This window comes from Mycothermus thermophilus, assembly GCF_041956435.1.
Source record: "Mycothermus thermophilus strain CBS 625.91 unplaced genomic scaffold VTJ04scaffold_2, whole genome shotgun sequence".
NCBI lineage: Eukaryota > Fungi > Ascomycota > Sordariomycetes > Sordariales > Chaetomiaceae > Mycothermus > Mycothermus thermophilus.
Window position 1 is genome coordinate 2,421,824 of NW_027191428.1, and position 18,995 is coordinate 2,440,818.

General features: G+C 54.1%; 8 protein-coding genes across 8 annotated transcripts; 6 read left to right on the forward strand and 2 right to left on the reverse strand.

The window, feature by feature from the left end:
* Window positions 1-3,471: 3,471 nt before the first annotated feature.
* Window positions 3,472-5,151, forward strand: VTJ04DRAFT_3043 (uncharacterized protein; the record flags this gene model as incomplete). The annotated part of the gene is made up of 2 exons (XM_069360900.1): window positions 3,472-3,821; window positions 3,891-5,151. 2 exons carry the CDS (start codon window positions 3,472-3,474, stop codon window positions 5,149-5,151), a joined length of 1,611 nt encoding a protein of 536 aa, XP_069221564.1.
* An 89-nt stretch (window positions 5,152-5,240) lies between these two features.
* On the forward strand, window positions 5,241-5,572 carry VTJ04DRAFT_3044 (uncharacterized protein; the record flags this gene model as incomplete). Its single annotated transcript, XM_069360901.1, has 2 exons — window positions 5,241-5,409; window positions 5,493-5,572. 2 exons carry the CDS (start codon window positions 5,241-5,243, stop codon window positions 5,570-5,572), a joined length of 249 nt encoding a protein of 82 aa, XP_069221565.1.
* Window positions 5,573-5,771: 199 nt separating this feature from the next.
* On the reverse strand, window positions 5,772-11,965 carry VTJ04DRAFT_3045 (uncharacterized protein; the record flags this gene model as incomplete). Its single annotated transcript, XM_069360902.1, has 6 exons — window positions 5,772-6,977; window positions 7,046-7,333; window positions 7,416-7,622; window positions 7,683-10,013; window positions 10,077-11,687; window positions 11,771-11,965. 6 exons carry the CDS (start codon window positions 11,963-11,965, stop codon window positions 5,772-5,774), a joined length of 5,838 nt encoding a protein of 1,945 aa, XP_069221566.1.
* A 574-nt stretch (window positions 11,966-12,539) lies between these two features.
* VTJ04DRAFT_3046 (uncharacterized protein) lies at window positions 12,540-13,399 on the forward strand (the record flags this gene model as incomplete). The annotated part of the gene is made up of 2 exons (XM_069360903.1): window positions 12,540-12,649; window positions 12,712-13,399. The coding sequence occupies 2 exons, from the start codon at window positions 12,540-12,542 to the stop codon at window positions 13,397-13,399; spliced, it is 798 nt and encodes a 265-aa protein (XP_069221567.1).
* A 1,268-nt stretch (window positions 13,400-14,667) lies between these two features.
* On the forward strand, window positions 14,668-14,877 carry VTJ04DRAFT_3047 (uncharacterized protein; the record flags this gene model as incomplete). The annotated part of the gene is made up of 1 exon (XM_069360904.1): window positions 14,668-14,877. One exon carries the CDS (start codon window positions 14,668-14,670, stop codon window positions 14,875-14,877), a length of 210 nt encoding a protein of 69 aa, XP_069221568.1.
* A 23-nt stretch (window positions 14,878-14,900) lies between these two features.
* VTJ04DRAFT_3048 (uncharacterized protein) lies at window positions 14,901-15,506 on the forward strand (the record flags this gene model as incomplete). Its single annotated transcript, XM_069360905.1, has 1 exon — window positions 14,901-15,506. The coding sequence occupies one exon, from the start codon at window positions 14,901-14,903 to the stop codon at window positions 15,504-15,506; it is 606 nt and encodes a 201-aa protein (XP_069221569.1).
* Window positions 15,507-16,048: 542 nt separating this feature from the next.
* On the reverse strand, window positions 16,049-16,464 carry VTJ04DRAFT_3049 (uncharacterized protein; the record flags this gene model as incomplete). Its single annotated transcript, XM_069360906.1, has 3 exons — window positions 16,049-16,071; window positions 16,134-16,247; window positions 16,350-16,464. The coding sequence occupies 3 exons, from the start codon at window positions 16,462-16,464 to the stop codon at window positions 16,049-16,051; spliced, it is 252 nt and encodes an 83-aa protein (XP_069221570.1).
* A 642-nt stretch (window positions 16,465-17,106) lies between these two features.
* Window positions 17,107-18,513, forward strand: VTJ04DRAFT_3050 (uncharacterized protein; the record flags this gene model as incomplete). Its single annotated transcript, XM_069360908.1, has 2 exons — window positions 17,107-17,583; window positions 17,644-18,513. 2 exons carry the CDS (start codon window positions 17,107-17,109, stop codon window positions 18,511-18,513), a joined length of 1,347 nt encoding a protein of 448 aa, XP_069221571.1.
* Between the last annotated feature and the right edge of the window lie 482 nt (window positions 18,514-18,995).

The following is an 18,995-nucleotide window of genomic DNA, read 5'->3' on the forward strand; positions in this document are numbered from 1 at the left end:
CGAGATGAACAGATGCAGTGGGAATGCTGCTCAGCAAAGCTGAGGCCAGAAAAAGAAGGCCCAAGATTCCCGTGCTTGTTGTTTGTTGATGGTGATGGGACAGGGAAGCAGGAACGATGGAACCTGCCAGCTGCGAGAGGCGAACAGGGGCAGAATCAGGAGAGCCAGCGCGGCATGAGCGAGAATGGAAAGCGGTTGGCCGAGGATGGACATGGATTGACTCGTACGGATAATACGCATACAGCAATGAAGTATTTTTGTGCCCAGGCCCCGGGCCTCAGGGCAGTGCTTGGCTCACAGGTTCCCAGCGTCCGTTCACTTGCAGCTGGCACATCAGCAGGGCAGGGTTCTCGCCAGGGCCAGGCCTTGGGCGCGCTTTGCCATCGTGGACGGGGCGAGGGCGCTGTCGGGTATGGAGGTGTGGGGAAAGAAAAGGGGGGCGGCTGGCGAGAAATAACGAGCTCTCGTTGGCCGTCCCATCGCTGACGTTCCTGTCGCAGTCCGGCCGGCGATCCCTGACCACGTTGAAGCGAATGCCAGAGCCCTCAACCCGAGTGGCGTCTGCCCAAGCCCAGCGAGCGTTTGCTGCAGGATACTACATGCCTGCTGTACGCATACATGCCTACCCAGCAGTAGACCATCTATCATGTAAACACCACACAAGAGATACTTGACTTCTAACACGAGTTGACTGCTAGGTTCATTTTTTACAGGTTTGAGGAGTGACATGGGATGAATGAGGGTCGGCACGCCACCTACCACAACGAGACATGCGTGCCTGTTGTGGAATGCAGCTGAGCCTTTGCTCGTCTTTTCCATAACAGAGTGAAATCCGGCGATACGGACTGCAAAGATCAGGGAGTGTGGGACGGGATCTGGGACGACAACGACAGAGTGAGCTGGAATCGCAAGGAAGCGGCTTGAAGGCCCAGCGCCCTGTCTGACGTTACATGCACGCCCCGGGGCTGCACCATCTTGGATCCCCTCGAGAAGAGCAACTTGACAACACGCTGGTGGTCGAAATGGCGCCCAGGCCCAGGCACCGCCGAAGGCTGTCCGCTCTGCCAGTTTCTTCGCTGATGACTGGGCGAACCCTAAACCAGCGTGTCGCTGGGCAGAGGAGCAATGACTGCCATGCCACGAATAAAAATATGTATGTGCTCATAAACCCGGTCTTTTGGAGATGAGATATTCGTTACACTAGGTAATACAGCATGGTCCCCAAGAACCCGACGTTGCGAAAACAGGCCAAAAAATCGATCCTTTTCTACGGAGTACGGAGTACACAGGCAGTTAGTGGAATCCCGGGACGAGGCTGTTTGGTCTTCTCGGCGTAGCCGGGGCTGGGACGGGAACGATGCGGAAACCCAAGATCGGGAAGATCCACCGCCCCCGGTACACGATGCGACCATGCTGATCCCCTGGTTCATCCCGCCGATCGATTTTGGTTCGATGTCTTTGTGAAGCCAGAGACAAGTACGTACTCCGTACGTCGAAGCAGGCCATGTTGTGTTCTTGTTGCTGTTGTTACCGGCTTCCCTACCTCGCGGCTAGATGGGTTTTTCATGTGCTCGTGTAAAAATTTTTTATACCGGGCAACACTGTGTGTTTCACATCTCGCGACTGACTCAGGTGGGTTTCTGCATCATCCACTGGTTTGTGGTCCTCATCCCTCGAAGTCTCCGACCAGGTTACTGTACCACTCGCTTGCTTGCTTGCTGCCGCACACCAGTCTTGCCTCTTTTGAGATGGGGGTGTCCGACGCCTGGCCAACTTGTCCGAGCAAAGACCGGACCTATAGCCGACGGCTATATAGATGTATCTATTGTACGTCCTTTATTCCCTGTCTACGTCCACAACCATCAATACGTACTCTGCTGTGTATATGGTGTAACTATCTCTTCCCCCATGCACTTCGGTTATGTCGGGTGCCCCGAGAGGTGCTGGTTGTCTTCTGGGCAACGACAAGCCTTTGGAATGTGCTGCGATGGAAATTGTCCGGCCGACGAAGACCCGACCTCAGCTTCTCGCAGCGGCATCAAAATACCAATTGTGGTGATTGTACATATTTCACCTCCAGCTTCATGTAAATTAATCAGCTGTAGCGGGCCTCCACACCACAGTGCGAGTGGTCAGTGGCTAGGGATATGGATATGGCGTGACGACCTCTGTCACACAACCAGATATTTGTGTGCTTGGTCCCGTCGAGGGCTGGTGTAACTCCATGTCAACGTAACCATCTACCACATTCAGGCGCAGCCCCGGTACCGTTCGCAGCTCTGGCTCCAGGTTCGTGTTCGCCAGGATTTGCGCAACTGAGTATCCTTCGACGTTCTTACTCCTTGGTCGGCGGAAGGCTGTGGGGGGGCCTAAGATTTCACAACATCACATGTCGTTTCCCAGGCCTGAGAGGAGCTCTTTTGGTCTGGACAAAATTTCAAACCTTGTAATATTCCTTACTCTGTATGCCGGGCTATCCGGCAGTCTCATATGATACGGTCCTGTATGTACAAAGGTGGACCGACTTTCCCTGTCCCTGGTCTGTCACCGCGCACAGAGGATGGCAGTTCAAGTATGCACTGCACATATAAACCTACTCCATAGAGCCGTCAGGCATTGATGTCAAACCGCACACCGTAGGGAAACCCGTGTCTTAAAACGAATAGTGTACAACCTTGCCCAGTGTAAACATCATCAAAAGCTATCGAGGTATGTATGTCGGACGCAGTTGGGTTCTGTGCGGGCTTCTACCAACACTTAGACATGGTTTCGCAGCGCTTTACCCACGAAAAGATACCCCAAGAGCCAACACATGGCTTCATTCCGATGTTTCGTGGCTTATTGCTCCCATCCTTCCTAGTTTCACTCGCCAAGTCAAAGTAAACTTGTTTGTGCCGTTTCATCTTTTTCCTTCCGTTTCAAGTCTGGACCGGAAGATACTGACAGGGGCAATGTTTCGATGGGGTTTGTTTGCTTCGTCATCCGTGGTGATGACATGTGGAGTCCCTGACGTTGTTCTTTTCGACTGCGAAACCGCTGGAAAGCAGGAGTTAAGCACTGGGAATCCGCCCTCGCTCGGTACGCAGGTGCACACTATCGTACTAAGTAAGTGGCGTCATCCTGGCTTTCGGTTCGCCGCTTGGCCCAAGAAAACCGGGGTTCTCGGTCCCAGAGAACTGGAGCCTCAGGGGTTTGGTGATGTATCATCCAGGATGCGCCGTTGAGAACTTGGGGGGCAACGCGGTTCTCACGCGTCTGCCACGAGATTGTCTCGAGACTGTTAAAAAGAGCCTACTTCATGGCCATCTTGGTCCGTCTTGACTTCCCTAGGCATCACCATCACCTCATTCCCGTCATCCTCGTGAAGCATTATTTATTATTTGTTGTTTCCATGATTCGAAACCCCTCCTTACTTAATTACAGCCGAGCAGATCGAGGCGAGGTATCACCACCTCCCGTTCCTCTCCAACAATGACAGGCCTCAAGGCACAGAACGATGCCTGTCCTCTGGATCCGCCAGAAACACCACGATCTGCAGTCCCTCGAGGCTCCTTTGTGTTGCGCGACGAGGAGCCACCGCTCGCCCCTCTTGGTCACGGTGCACTAGCCAACCTCATCCTCCATCGCGGCTTGGAAGATGAAGAGGCTGTATACGATGGACCCGAAGATGAATATAACCGTCGCGACGAGAGACGCATGAGTGCCATCTTGAATAGCTCCAACATTCGAAGCATGCGCTTGATCGGGAACAGCAATCCCCGTTATCAATGGGAGCGGTACTGGAAGACCGAGGAAGAGCTGGCGAAAATGCCCAAGCTGATGTTCGTTCTTACTCGCATTCCCTTCTTCCATCCTCGATGTGGCTGACTCCGGGCCGCCCAAATCCGCAGTCGCAAGTACTATGAACGCACCAACTACCTGGTTCAGCAGTACCTGTACATCGACAGGCTCCTCGATTCGTCCCTCCCGCATGATCTCCTTAACGAGTACAACCACATGCCAGTTTCAGCTTTCCGGGGCGTTGAAATACCCGAAACCATCTCCGAGACCTCGGCCTTGACAACAACACAACCTCCACGAAAGGTTGTGCGGACGCCCAAGGCCATCTTCTGTCCTTCCGAGACCACCCCGCTAGTTTCAGCGTGCGATGGGGCGGCAGACGGAGGCACCATGAGCGACTGTCACAACGACGGCGGCGATCTCGAGGCAGCGCGGACGAAGCCTGACATCCCCTGGCTGGAGGATGACATGGTCGACAGCGACGCGCCCATTGTTACCCTTGCCATCTACGTCAACTTTGCAGCCAACGTCATTCTGCTTGCCGGAAAGTTCGCCGTCGTGCTGACCGTCCCATCTGTTTCCGTCCTGGCAAGCTTGGTCGACGCGTTGCTCGACTTCCTTTCCACCGTCATTGTCTGGATCACCACCTGGCAAATCCGGAAACGGGACCGCTATAGCTATCCTGTCGGCCGCCGGAGATTGGAGCCCCTTGGCGTGCTGATCTTCTCCGTTATCATGATCACCTCATTCACTCAGGTCGCCATGGAGGCCATCAGCCGTCTCCTATCGTCCGACCGCGAGGTCATCCAGCTCGGAGTCCCCGCCATCGCCATCATGCTCGGTACCATCGTTATCAAGGGGGCGTGCTGGCTCTGGTGCCGGCTCGTCAACAATTCGAGCGTGCAAGCATTGGCTGCTGACGCCAGCACAGATGTCATCTTCAACGCTGGGTCCATCGCGTTCCCTCTCCTCGGTTTCTGGGGAAGGATATGGTGGCTTGACGCCCTCGGTGGTCTGCTGCTGTCCGTCATCGTCATCATTAACTGGACCAAGACATCCTTCGAGCATATCCGCCATCTCACTGGTTTCTCGGCCACCGCCGACCAGAGGAACATCCTGCTTTACTTGACGATGCGCTTCGCAAAGACCATCAAGCAGATCCAGGGTTTACAAGCGTATCATGCCGGGGACAAGTTGATCGTCGAGGTGGATATTGTCCTGGACGCCAGTACTCCCCTGAAGGACAGCCACGACCTCGGTGAGAGCCTGCAATACGTGCTTGAATCAGTCCCGATCGTCGACAGGGCATTCGTACACATCGATTATGCAACATATAACTTGCCAACGCACCTGGAACAGCAACCATCTTAGGCTCCGTCATGAATCAAGATAGTCGGCATGGATCAAAGACCAACTTTTCCAAGTTCATCACTCACAGGCGCAGGGGTTGAAACTCCAACATGAGCCGTTGCTTGTCTCCATTCTCTGGGATTAAGGGCCTCGTCGCCTTCCAGCACCATATCCACTGCGAGAACCCTGAGTCCTACATGGAAAGAAAACAGACATCGGCGAGCAGATTTTTACAGGCGTTCCAAACTGCCACTGCTCCGCTAATCCAGGACAGGATGGGTCTGATGGGGTAAAGGAGGCAAACTCCTTGGGAAAATGGATAATCCCGTCATGTTCCCATTTTCCCTGACTCATTACTACAGCAGTAATCCCACGTGATTGGGGAAGCATTGTTCACCCCACAGTATTCGACGAGTTTTCAAATCGCTTCACGCAAAAATAGATGCGGGAATGACAAGAAACGAATAAATAAAGATGATTATTAAGAACTATTTGCATTGTATTATCCTTATTTCCAGTCTGCTCTCCATAACATGTGAACTGCGCGTGCAATGATGGCTCTGTCACCATGTCTCTGACACTCTTTCCATCCAAGATGAGAACCCAGACGTGATGATCCTTGCATGCTTTCCTCGATCTCCTTAGTACGGGATACCGTTGGTTAGCAGCTGGAACTGGTCATATATGCCCGTTGAATAGCTATTGTAGCTGCGCTTGATGAGCCCTCGCATGAAGTCAGCAGCCTCACGCTCACTCTTCTCAAGCACGAAGCGCTCCTTGAAATGACGGACGCTCTCGGGCTTGAAGCACGGCAGGCCACTGTCCATCATCAGGAGCACGATCTGTGAGAGCTTCTCGGTGTACTGCCGTGACGCCAGGAACGCCTTAACGCAGAGCTCCTCGAACCACTTGAAGGCCTGATGCTCCGAGCTACCGCCCATGACGGCCACCATCTCCGACGTCAACTTGAATGGTGCGCGTTCGAACTTGATGCCGCCGGGGGCAATGTCAAAGCAGAAGCCGAAGTCAATGTGGACGATGTGTCCGGCATCATCGATCATGATGTTGCCATTGTGGCGGTCCTTGAACTGGAGGAGGAATGAGATGACGGAGTAGGCGGCCATGCTCTTGACGAAATTGTTGCGCGCTTGTTGGAACTGGAGGGAGTCCTCGTTGCCGTACTTGGACACAAAATAATCGTAGAGACCATTGACGGCCTCGCGGCCAAGCATGTCTCGGGAGATGGAGTTCGGGAGGACATCAATGACACCACACCCAGGCGCCGTCGCAGTGACGCGGTAGGGGAAGACAAAGACGTCGAGGCCGACGCTGTGGAAAATGCCACGGAAGGCGGCGATCATCTGAAGTGCCAGCACGTCTTGGCGGCAGTCATCTCCAACCTTGAAGATGGCGGACTGCCAAACCTCGATGCTATTGTTAGCCTGGGCGCCCTCCCTGTTACTTTGTCCACCTTGCTCATCATCAAGCAGTTCCTCGCCCTCCTCGCCTCCACTCCTGTTCTTCTTGATGCGGAACGTCGCCATGAATGGGGCTTTGGCGTGGCTCTGAAGCGGCTTGCCCGATTTCCGGTCTATGCCAATAACAACGCCATCGGGATTGCTAGGCAGATACACGCCAACCTCCAACTTGATCTTGCGGAGTTCTTCCTCGATCTTTTGTTTCTTCTCAGGCTTTGAGCGCTTGATCAAAGGCTTGAGCTTGCCGGAAATGCTCGTGACCTCGTCGAAGAAGGCAAACTCTCGTTCGTAGAACTCCCGGTCTTCAGGAGAGAAGCCATCCACCATATGACCCATGACTTTGTCAAGGGTTGGTTTGATGGCGTCGGGCTTCACAAAGAAAAAAATCATTAGCATATAGTCCCACATGCACCAAAATACGGCTGGGCATGACTTACAATCTGAGAATCATCATCCTTGTAGGCATTGGCCTTCATGTTCCAGATGATCTGATGGGCAAACAGTTGCGAGAACTGTGCCGTTTCCAAGATATAACGCTCGACATAGCCCAACAAGTCGTACCGCAGCGTCTGGACAATCTGCGGAACATAGAAGAATGTCACGTCGACCGAGTGGCTCTCCAGTGCTCTCATGGCATACTGGATCAGGTAAGGATGGTTACGATAGGCCGGTAAGAAGAGAGTGACAGCGGTGATCGGATTGACCGGAGCCCAAAACAGCAAGTACTATATTGACAGTCAGCCACAGGATAAAGATATTGGGGAGATGGGCCGGATGGCCCAGCAGGCAGAAGACGAGGGTTCTGACCTTGAGTTGGAAGCTGACATCCTCAGGCAGAGCGCCATCTATGAGGATGGGGATGGCCTCCGGTTCTGTCGCTGCCTTTGCCGGGAAGTTCAGGAGCAGCCAACGGATCTCCTTGTGAATCCGTGGGGATGAGAACCGACTTGCAAGGTGAACGGCCAAAGACGGACTCTCAGTCCACGCGGTCCGGATGAGCGCTGGAGCTTGGGCCTGTGCCAATGATGAGCAAAAAGAAATCCCCGAAATAAGAGCCCCGACGGCAAGCCATACCTCGAAAGTACCCTCTTTACCTCCATAGTGGAGCGGCGATACCCTAGATGCGTCGAGTGGACTAACCCAGACATGGAGCCTCGAGTATTCACTTTCCAAGAGCAGCACAAGCAATTTCTCCTTCATGGCGAGGGATTTCGTCGAGCCCACAGCCTGTGCCCCGATGCTGCCCGATTTAGCCAAAGCCGCCAGGACGTCCTCGATCAAGCGAAGTTCAGTTCTGAGCTGAAGAATGTTGCTGCCAAACGACCAGCGAGCTGGGGCATTGAACCAAGCCAGACCTGCCGATAGAATCTGATCTTTCAGGGAGTGCTTCGCCACGGGGCCCATCGTTGTGCTCGTGTTGAGGACCTTAAGGCCAAAAAGAACCACTTGGAACCGGATTTCCCTGGCCATGGGATGCGGCGTTGCGTTCTTGACCGCTTCGAGGGTCACAGTGAGGAGGCGGAGGAACAGCTGATGGGTGTCCAGGCAGCCGAGTCGCGTGGCACTGTATCGGCTACTAAGGAACTGCAGGAGGCGAGAGTGAGGCGAGAGAAGGTTATGAACAATCTGCCTTCTCTTTGCAAGCGCCGCATTGTCGCTTGGAGCAAACTCCTGTCTGAGGAAGAAGGGATCCGGGCTCGTGATAGAGGTGTTGAAAAGTCCCTGACGCTTCTGAATGGTCGTCTCCCAGCCTTGAACAATCTCGGACAGAATCCGAGCCTCCATCCTCGGGTTCTCGTTCATGACACCAAGCCAGAGAGAGATTCCCAGTTTGATTGACTGCTTCGTGAACAAGGCAAACGGAATGCGCACCAGGTAGTGAACGATGGAGCATTCGTCCTTCTCGCTCCGGCAGAGGAGAGCAGCAGCACGGCGAAGTACATCCCTGACATCGGAGAGTGGAGTGGGCGTCCGGTTGAGGATGCGCTTCTCAATGTGCGAAAGGACGGTGATGGCATCAGCACTCTCTGTCTCAGGGGCCGCTACCGCCGAAGTGGTGCGCACGGTAGGCAGGAAGCTGAGCCATTCTCGGCTCTGGTTGGGCAGAGCTTCCGAATACCGGTACTCCTGACGCGCCGTGTATTGTGCAATGAAGTCGGAAGCTGTGTTTATAGGGCAGTCCCCGAGAATGTCTAGAGACGATAGCCTTTGATCTGTTGACGGGATGGTCGAGCCGATCTCAACTGCAAAGGACCGGCCGAGCGACATGTGACCGTAGACACTCTCCTCGCTGGGGATGGACAAGTAAGTCTGCAGTAACCCCTTGACATCGGCCGGGGCAATGTTAATCGCCTTGGCGAGCCATGTCTTTGCCTTTCTGTAGAGACTTTCGAGGGTGAACTGCCGAAACTGGTAGTCGTCCGAAAGCTCAACGACGATGTCTCCCCGTGATGATCGGAACACCGTGCGCGGTTCGTAGCGGTCTGTCTCTGCCTCCAGGCAGCTGGACCACATCAATGACAGGAGCTCGAGAAGCGTGAAGAGAGATGAGCGCTGGCACAGTGCTGAAGGTATCGTCTCGATCATGCGGTCAGCACAGCCAAAAGCTGCCTGTTGTACCCTCTCTATACGATGGCAGCAGCTGCAAAAGATCTTGGCCAATTGCACGGCGGCATACTGCGCTGAGAATGTTGGGTTGACGGCGTTGATGATTTTGTACAAATACCGGTCCACGACGGCGTGCATGATTGAATCCATCGTGCGACTCACCTCGCCTCTCCGCATGCTTGGCTCCAAGAAGTAGGTGAGAGCTTGAGTGCAGTCACCAGCGTCGGCTCGCAGACTCTCAACGAGGCAGGCAGCTTGCAGGAAGATAGTCTTTCGATAGCTGAGACCCCTGATCTCATTGCTTCGCGAGGGTATCAACTCAGAGAGAAGCCGCTTTTGTAAGGATTCGCGCTCCGAGCTCTCACCACGGCGGAGGATAGGGTTGAGGTCAATGTCGCTCTCATTCTGGTCTCCCCGGTTCTCAGAAACCAGGGGCGGAGAATGAATAGCCATGATACGTAGGTGCTTGAGGTTCTGCTTGCCACGGTCGGTGGATGGGGTGAATCCATGGACGACAATGTTGAACCACGCATCGCGGAGCATAGAGCGGATGTCGTCATCCGCGGAGCCATCGAAAGCCAAGGGATTAGCGGACATGAGTGTTGCCAACGGAGGCAGGAGTTGCGCAATTCCTCGCGCCGCCAATTCCATATCTGACTCCTTGGAGTGATGGCCTTGGTCCGTGTTATGGATGTCGCCCTGTGAAATCACGGCATCAAGGAGGTGCTCCAAGTAAATATCGAACAAGGGGGAGTCCCGTTGGATCTTGGCAGAGATGTGATTGCGTGCCTTCATGATCTGTGTGGGTGGATTTGTTAGCACGACGCAGTCCAAGTCGACCCCAGTCAGCAAACAACTTACCGCTTGCAATACACCATCTTTCTTCTCCACGATAGCGTGGTGCGCGGCGGCAGAATACCGCTTAAGGAGGTAACGGAACTCGGCCTGTCCGCCGTTAAGGGCGAGGGTAGCAGCACCAATGAAGATGCGGGCATCGAGTGCGAGGGGGCTAGTAATCTTGACGATCTTCTGCGCGAGCATTGTTTGCGCGAGGCCCGTAATCTTCTCGTCTTTAGAGGCGCTTGCTATCTCGCAGATGGCCTGAACCACGTTGCCCTGAACAATGGCCGACTCTTCCTCGCTTGTTGTTTGAAGCGAAATGGAACTTCCGGTTGCGTGCCCGGCCCCGTAGACATGAGAAACATCTTGGCTGTCTACGTTGACAGCTCCGTTGGCGATGGGGCGGTCATTGCCCGGGCCCAAAACGTTACCAAGAGTATAGAGAGTAGTGATGATGGCATCTGTGGAGAGCCTTTGCAACACAAATGCGAGGGACTTGGAAGCCACTGCGACCAGGTGACTGCCAGCCCTGCTCTGTACTATGAAGCGGGGCAGGAGGCGGCTAACATGGACGGCATACGAAGGTGACACTTTGCAGAGCAACGCCATCGACTTGAGGACCACGGAGGCGAGTTCTTCATCGGCCATGCCTGCGGGGTCATTCATCGCATCTTCCAGCCAACCCATCATGATCTCACTGTCCGCGGCCTCGTCATTTAAGGTGCAGGCGTTGAGATAGCTGATCAGGGCACAGGCCTTGACGGAAAATGCCAGGCGCTGTTTCGCCGGGGACAGACTGTCGAAATCGGCGCTGGACTCGAGGTAGTTCATTTGGTCGATGGCCACCGTGGCATAGAGCTCAACGGAGCGAAAGTCAGCTTCGGCGCTACGGCCTGTCAGAGGCCTGCGGAGGCCGTTGCCAGACATGATGACGTCGAGAACGTGCGCGTCCCGAAGGGCATCCTCATCAGCGACCAACAGTGACGTTGCTGCGACCAGCAGCCTCATGAAACTGCGCTGCAGCAGCATTGCCCCCAACGGCCGGTCGACGTCGTCGTAGTGACGGACCCATCGCTTCCATTCCTTGGTCTGGCGATAGTGTGATGACGCATTTCGGATCGTTGAAAAGGCTGCTTCAACGGCGACGAGAAAGGGCTGGGAAAGGAGATCCCGGACGCGCATGACGAGGCCGAGGCGACCCCCTGACCTCCAAAAGTCGGCCTGAGCACAGGCCGCATCGAGGAATCCCAGAAGGGCAATGGCGATCGTCGCAGTGCGAGTTGCGTCCTCGAATGTTCTCGGATCATCATCGTCGTCGTGTTCGGCGCGAGAAACACTTTCGGTAGCCTGAGCACAACTGTTGAGGAAAGCCGAAATGGTGTCCGAGACAGTCTGCCGCACGACGCTATGGTGCGTTCCCAAAGACAGCAGAGCAGCGGCAACATGGAAACTCAAGGTCTCTGTGGGCGAAGGCTCGATCTTCCGGAAGAACGGCGATGGGGCAAATTCCTGAACATGTGCGTCCATGAGATAGGGAACGAGATGGCGAGTGAGCTTCTGGGCAGTCTGGGGAGTTTGTATTGACGGCGCCGTCTTGCACAGAGCAATAAGAATCTCATATTCGCGAATAGTCTACAGGTTCAAGTATAGTCAGTCACCACCCGGAGAGCAGAGAAACAGTGTGTGTGTGTGCGTGGTGATGAAGGCCTGGCTACCATGGGGATACGGGCCACATCGGTGCCCAGCGAGCTGGACGAAGCAGCATGGCCGTTTACTGCAGGATGACCATGACGATTCGGTGTAGCTTTGCATAGTCTGTCGAGATCTGACTGATCAAGGGTTTCCGTGGAGCTCAACGACGCCAGAGCAGCAAGGCGCTGGAGGGCCTGGCTCCGGAGGTTGCGAGCCATGACGACCAGTCCGTGTCCACGGTGCCGGGAACCACAATCCGCGTCGGTGGGAGGTCAATTTGATGTACGGGTAGTTTCCAGGTCGGGTCGGAGCTGCTGTCAATGGATCACGCTGTTTTGCTGCCGCCAGGTGAAGGTTCTTGGATCCGCGATGTTGGTGTCCAACAGCGCGACACGGCCAACGCGCATGTGGACGATGGCTCCTGAATTTCCCAGAAGGCAATGAATTAATTGGGCCCGCTGGCTCCAGTCGTTGGAGGATGTGTCGCCGGTACCTGGCTGCTCGGTAAGAGTGGGTCTCGCTTAGTCATCTTTACCCCTGTACAATATCGATATTGTGATTGGTTCAATCTTGCTCCTGGGCCCCACCATCCCCAAGCTGGAGCTTCCCACCATCAGGCTGACGAGCTGACGCGGGCCAACAACGACTCCCGATGTTGAACTTCAGCATCCAAGCACCCATTTCCCATCCATCCACGCCGCCTTTCGCACCAGCTTCCCCATATCCACGGCATCATTTCTCTTGAAGAGAGTACTAGTTCATTGACGGCCAACAAGCTCACGAATTCCCAAGATGGCGGCCATGTTCAGCCAGAACCCGTTAATGAACGGGCCGAACTACTCCATCAACGATGCTCCAAGGATGGGCGCCCCCGAGGGCGCTCGAGAGCATCGCTTCGACCCGTATGCTATTTTTCTGTATCGCGCAATCCGTGGTCTGTGGGATATGCTAACTCTTCCCACAGTTATACTGACAACGGCGGTTCGACCCTCGCTATTGCAGGCGCCGACTTCGCCATCGTGGCTGGCGACACTCGTCTCACCTCAGGCTACAGCATCAACTCGCGGTTTCACCCTAAGCTCTTCAAGATTGGTGGCACGACGGCGGACCAGAAAGATGCGACCATTGTTCTCTCGGTCGTGGGCTTCCAAGCTGATGGCGAAGCCTTGAAAGAGCGGCTCGATGCTATTTGCAAGATGTACCGGTATCGTCACGGCAAGCCCATCAGCGTCAAGGCTTGCGCGCAGCGGCTTTCGACTATTCTCTACCAGAAGCGTTTCTTCCCGTATTACGCCTACGCTATCTTGGCCGGTCTGGATGAGGAGGGCAAGGGTGCTGTCTACTCCTACGACCCCGTCGGAAGTTACGAGCGTGAGCAGTGCCGTGCGGGAGGTGCCGCTGCCAGCCTTATCATGCCTTTCCTCGACAACCAAGTCAACTTCAAGAACCAGTATATTCCCAACAGCGGCGAGGGCCATGCCTTGCAGGAGCGGGAGCGCCGGCCTCTGAGTCGCCGGGAGGTTGAGACATTGGTCAAGGATGCTTTCGACGGAGCGGTTGAGAGGCACATCGAGGTGGGCGATGGACTGCAGATGATGGTCATCACAGCATCGGGGATTGAGGAGATTTTGCTGCCTCTGAAGAAGGACTGAGAGGAACGGCAGGTTGGGAATGGGTCGTCTGGACAGTGCATGGTACATCGTAACATGAAATCCACCTATAAGATGAGGTGGAATCTCTGCTACCCAGCGTCGTGTTTCTTCTGAATGGTCATGAGGGGAGCTGATCTAATGTCTTTATGGCTGCTGATTCTCGTGCGCTTCCTGCTCTCGGCTTCTTGGTGTTTCCATGGGGCGAAACTCTCAAGTCCCATCGGCCATTGATATCGCCTTTTTGTTGAAGCTGTAAATCTTTATGCCCCAAAGCCCGAGGCTGTCTCGGAAAAGTGTGCCGTGGGGATCCAGTCTTGCATGAGTGAGGAAATACTTTGGGATTCTTCGGCGATTTTCGAGGTCCATCTAACTTTGTGTTGATACTAGCCTGGTCACATGGCTGACTTCTTTCATTCCCAAGTCCTTGCCCTTTCCTGGTTGTGACGCCACGTCAACTCTCCAGCTGAAAGGGAGTGTTCGATTTCTTGGTACCCAACCATTTATCTAGAAATTGTTGGTGTTTGACCTGACCTCTAATCTGAGACCAGGAGTGTCAAACCCACACCGAAGACTGGGAGGCACTCTTTTCATTTGCCATCCCAAAGTCAAGTGGAAAGAGAATACGCATGGAAATACGACACTAACGTAATATCGAGCTTTGGGTCATTCCGTATCCCATTTCTCGCTTCACTGTATACGGCCCGTCCCTCTATTCGTTCACGCGGTACTGCATCTTTGCTTCAGCTCTCTACAGTTCTAATTCTCCTACGATGGTTATGGATGATAGCTATTCACATACGGTTTATCCAACGTACAGATTTGCAAACTCCTGAATGCCCAGCTCAGAGGGATTACCTATCTGACCTTGGCTACCATGTCGTTGCCGAGAGAAGCAGTCACCAAGTATCCACAACTCTTGTTCATTTCTCGAGAGTACTGATATCTGACTGAATGAGCAAGAACACTACAGTGAGTTAATCTACCTATCAATCATGAGATATTATCGTTTTATTTCTAGAACTTCCAGTGTTGAACCTCTTTGTCTTGAACACGGGTGTTGGGCCGAGACCCTCTATGTTTGTGACGTCATTGACAATGGACTTGGCATATCCTAATTTGGGTGTCTTGCTAACCGGATTTGGTTAGGTCATACAGTGTTGCTTCAAGAAGTCTCCACTCCTTTCTGGAAGGATCTGGATCTTGCCGCAGGATCGAGATCCAACCAGCTGGGACTCTGGAGAACTCTAGAAACACCAAACACCTACAAGATGAGCCGACACGTGGCTGTGGTCATGATGCTTCATGAAAATTGTAGAAGAGATCGGGCTCCAGGCCACGAATATAAAATGGCCCAAGCATTCCCGGGCTCCTCTCGGTTCCTCCGTTCTCCAGACCAAGAACAACAGCATCTCGACGACGACTCATCTACTCTGCAAGCGATCGCACACGCCAACAACCTTCACGAACAACCACCGTGAACATCCATAACACACCAGACAAAATGGCTCTCTTCGCTCACGGCCTTTACGACCCCATCCCGAGCTTCACGCCGCTCTTCCGCCTTCTGGACGAGTTCGACAACTACACTCGTGAAGTTCATGGCACCCACACCGACCGCCCGCGCCACCGTAACCGGGGCCACCACAATAGCTTCAACCCCCGGTTCGATGTGCGCGAGACAGAGAACGCCTATGAGCTCTACGGCGAGCTCCCGGGCGTCGACCGCGAGAACATCAGCATCGAGTTCACCGACCCGCAGACGCTGGTGATCCGCGGCCGCACCGAACGCACCTACACCTCGGGCACGCCTCCTGCCGGTCTTCTCGAGAACGGCAACCAGCCCGCCGGCGCCATCACTGAGAACGGTGAGGAACAGACCACCTCCGCCGCCGAGAACAACGGCACTGAGAAGGGCAAGGAGAAGGCCAAGGCGCCGTCGACCAAGTACTGGCTCCAGGAGCGTTCTGTCGGCGAGTTTGCCCGTACCTTTGGCTTCCCAACCAGGGTTGACCAGGATATCGTTACGGCCAGCCTGAATAATGGCATCCTGACCTTGGTCGTGCCCAAGGCGAAAAAACACGAGACGCGCCGCATCACCATCAACTAAAGCGGATGCGCCCGCCACGATGTGCTTCTTAACGAGGCAAATCTCTGCTCATGTCATGGAAAGGAGTTGGGACAGGAGTAATGGATTCCGGGTGGCTTCTCGACTGTGATTTCGGGGACATCTGGGAGGTGGTTCATCAGCGGCAATAGCTGAAGAGGAGGAATGGACGGTCATGGCAAGAGATAGGTTTTTTTATGCATCATCGGCGTTACTGGAGCATCTGGTTAGAGGAGGGGGGATAGGCATGGATGAAAGATAGACAGATCTCAGCAATGAGCTTTATTCAATATAGTGGGGAATTTTCACCAGCAAGCCCTCTCACTGCTTCTCCATCGTAACATATACTGCTCTTGGTTGATGTGACTCGTGGATTCCATTCCAGGTTCTCGATGATGAAGCATACCAACCAAGTATGGCTTTACTTATCTTGTGCTATGGATGTCTCAGGTGACACCGATAAGCCAAGCCTTCTCTGGGCGGTCGCAGAGCTGCTTCCCAAGGGTGTCCAGGAGAAAAGCCCCTTGTCGTGGCAGAAGGTGGATTTAATCAGCAGAAATGTACATGACTACCACGCCGTCAGAACAGGCCTGTTGAGATGATACAATAGTGAGCCTGGCTGTCACTTACCGTTGTTTCCCCTCACAAACGCGTCCCCATAAGTCCTCCGCTTCACGCCATTGACATACTCCTCAGTCTTCTCAAGAGCAATGTTCATATACCCATCGACGGATTGAAGCTCCCCTGAGTCACAAAATATCAGGTTTGGTCAGAGACTGCCGGGGAAACCCATCTGACTCCATGCAACCGGAGGAACCTAGCTTCACAAGTCAAGGAAACACGTACCCTTGTAGACAACACCCGAGTTGAGCTTGACAGTGACTGGGTTGCCGATGATCTCGCTCAGGAAACCCGAAGGGTCCTTGGCTCCCTCGCCCTGAGTTGCTGCGCCGTTCTCCATGTCTTGCGTTCTCTCTCTGGTATGTGTGTCGTTGTCTGGGATGTCAGGCTGAAGTTGGGGAGGCTTGTTGGCAAAGAAGGATGTTCGGGGCAACAGACCAAGAACAAGGCCGGCTGGTGGCCCGCTGCGGGAAGCTCTCTGGGTGGACCCACCTTCCCTCTATGGTTTGCCAAGACCTTGGCTGCCATGCCGCGAGTCTTGAAGATGGAGGCCAACGCCATCCATCACCTTGTGATTCACACCGAGAGGATGGCTCGAACGAGGTCAATGATAATCGACGTTCTCATGAGAGTAGACAGTGGCTTGAAAGTTGAGTGGTTATATCTATTGTGAACCTAATTTTCATTGTTCTCATTTCCAATAGCTCTCTTGCCTGTCATCCCATACGCTCTTTTTAGGTTCTGCAGAGCAATGACATCCGTTTCTCATTCAAAACAATAACATGCCTCTATTGAGGCCGGCCATCTGGTCGATGAATTGTTAAGTTTGTGCAACACCCCCATGGGACCCGTGAAAACACAGTTCTCGGGTTTCTCCGTCTGTCACCGTTTTTTCTGGAACTCCCGAGCCCGCTCGTCTTCAGCGGTTCGACTTCAACATCATCACTTCATCAACAACACTTCAACCACTCTGTTTCCAACCATGGGTGGCTCAGCCTTCTCTTCCCTGCCGGATCCGCCATTCACTCCGCGGATGCCTGGCAATGTCTACCGGCACATGGTCGCGGCTTGCGGCAATGCTCTGCGGGAACTGTTTCTCTGCGTCGCCACTCCCATCGAAGGCCCCGCGAAACGCGATTATGGAGACATTGACATGCTCGTGGCTCTCGAGAAGCGAGTAATTTTTCCAAAGGCAGGCGAAGATGCCACTCCCCGCACCCCTCACGAACTCATGTCGGCCATTCGCTCCATCCTCCACGCTGAGTACGCCATCATCCATCCGACAGGTGTCTCGGCGAATTTGGCGATCCCTTGGCCTTCAAATCTGGGCGAACTTGTCGACGAGCCCGGGGCTGAATCGGGCACGAAAGAGAAGGACGCAAATCCGGATGAGGGGGAAAAGACAAAGTTCATCCAGGTCGATGTTCGAATCTGCCCCGACGTACACCGACTTTGCTGGGTAAGCTGTTCTGGTTGAGGTTGTAATACACGCGCGAGCGTCTGATTAACACTTTCATAGATCCTCTACAAGCATGCCCATGGCGACCTCTGGAACCTGATTGGCAGCACCATCCGCCCTTATGGTCTCACAGTCGACGAGGAGGCTCTGTGGCTTCGGATCCCCGAAATCGAGCCCTTCAACCGGAAGATGTCCAAGGTGCAACTGACCACCGACCCAGCGGATATTTTGCACTTCTTTGGAATGAAAGTCGAGGGCTACTGGGAGAAGCCCTTCAATTCCGTCGACGAGCTTATCGAGTACGCCACCAGTTGTCGGTTTTTCCAGGTCCAGGAGGCCCCGGAAGGTGACCCAGACGAAGCTGGGACGATCGGGGGTGAGGAGGGACGGAAGAAACTCAAAGCCAATGATCGACGCCGAATGGGGCAGCGTGAGGTCTACCGCCGTTGGATTAACGAATACATACCAAGCCTCCGTGCTCAGGGCAAGTTCCTTCGCCGGAGCGGTCACACATCGATCGCCGAAGCCCGGGCTGCCGTGCGTGATGAGGCCTTTGCTCGGTTCCATGTCGGCCCAGAATACCACGTGCGGCTCAGAGAGTTTCGACTCAAAAGGGACAGCGAGCAAATGAAGGCCTTCATCAAAGAGCTCATCCCGACGGACATGGACCCACACAGGAGGTCATGCTTGGTCTCTGCGATGATCAAGATCCTCATGGAAGATGATACGTCGTTTGGTCCCGTGCCTGTTGGCCACCGGGATGCGGAAGGATTTTACAACAAGGAAGTAGCGCGCAGCTTCATTCAGTCCAACATGGCTGAAGTCGAGAAGGCTGCTTGGGACAGACAGCTCCAGCGGGCCTGGGAGGCCATGCAACGGAAGGCACTCAAGGCAGCGGGAGAGACAACAGCCAGAGAGGGACAAAGTTAACACTGGGGGCCAAAGCTACTTTCAAGCTTCCTTGCTCATGGACAGTCTCGGGAAGCCAGAGGAGCCTGGTACACCATGTACACCTTTGCAAGCCATATCAGCTTTGCCAAAGGTCATGGTTGGTTTTAATACACCCCACAGAGTCCATCATATCTAGGAGTTGTAAAGGGAAATGACGTAATGGGCATCCGGAGTGATTCTATGACAATATACCATGCTACTCCGTCCACGAAAGGTCATCAACATCCTTGCTGCCTTACTTGCCACCACTCATGAACATAGGTGTTTCGCTGAAAGCCTCAGAGTCCCATCATGTCAGGTATGCGCAATCTAACTGCCCGTCCGTCTATCACCCCCCCGGCGACCGACTCAACCTCATACCACAGGTAAGCCCGCAACGATATTCCACCCTTAAACGCCTACATTGCTATTTTCCCAAAGCTGCTGTCAATAATGGTCGTTATCTCTCGTCTCCTCCATAC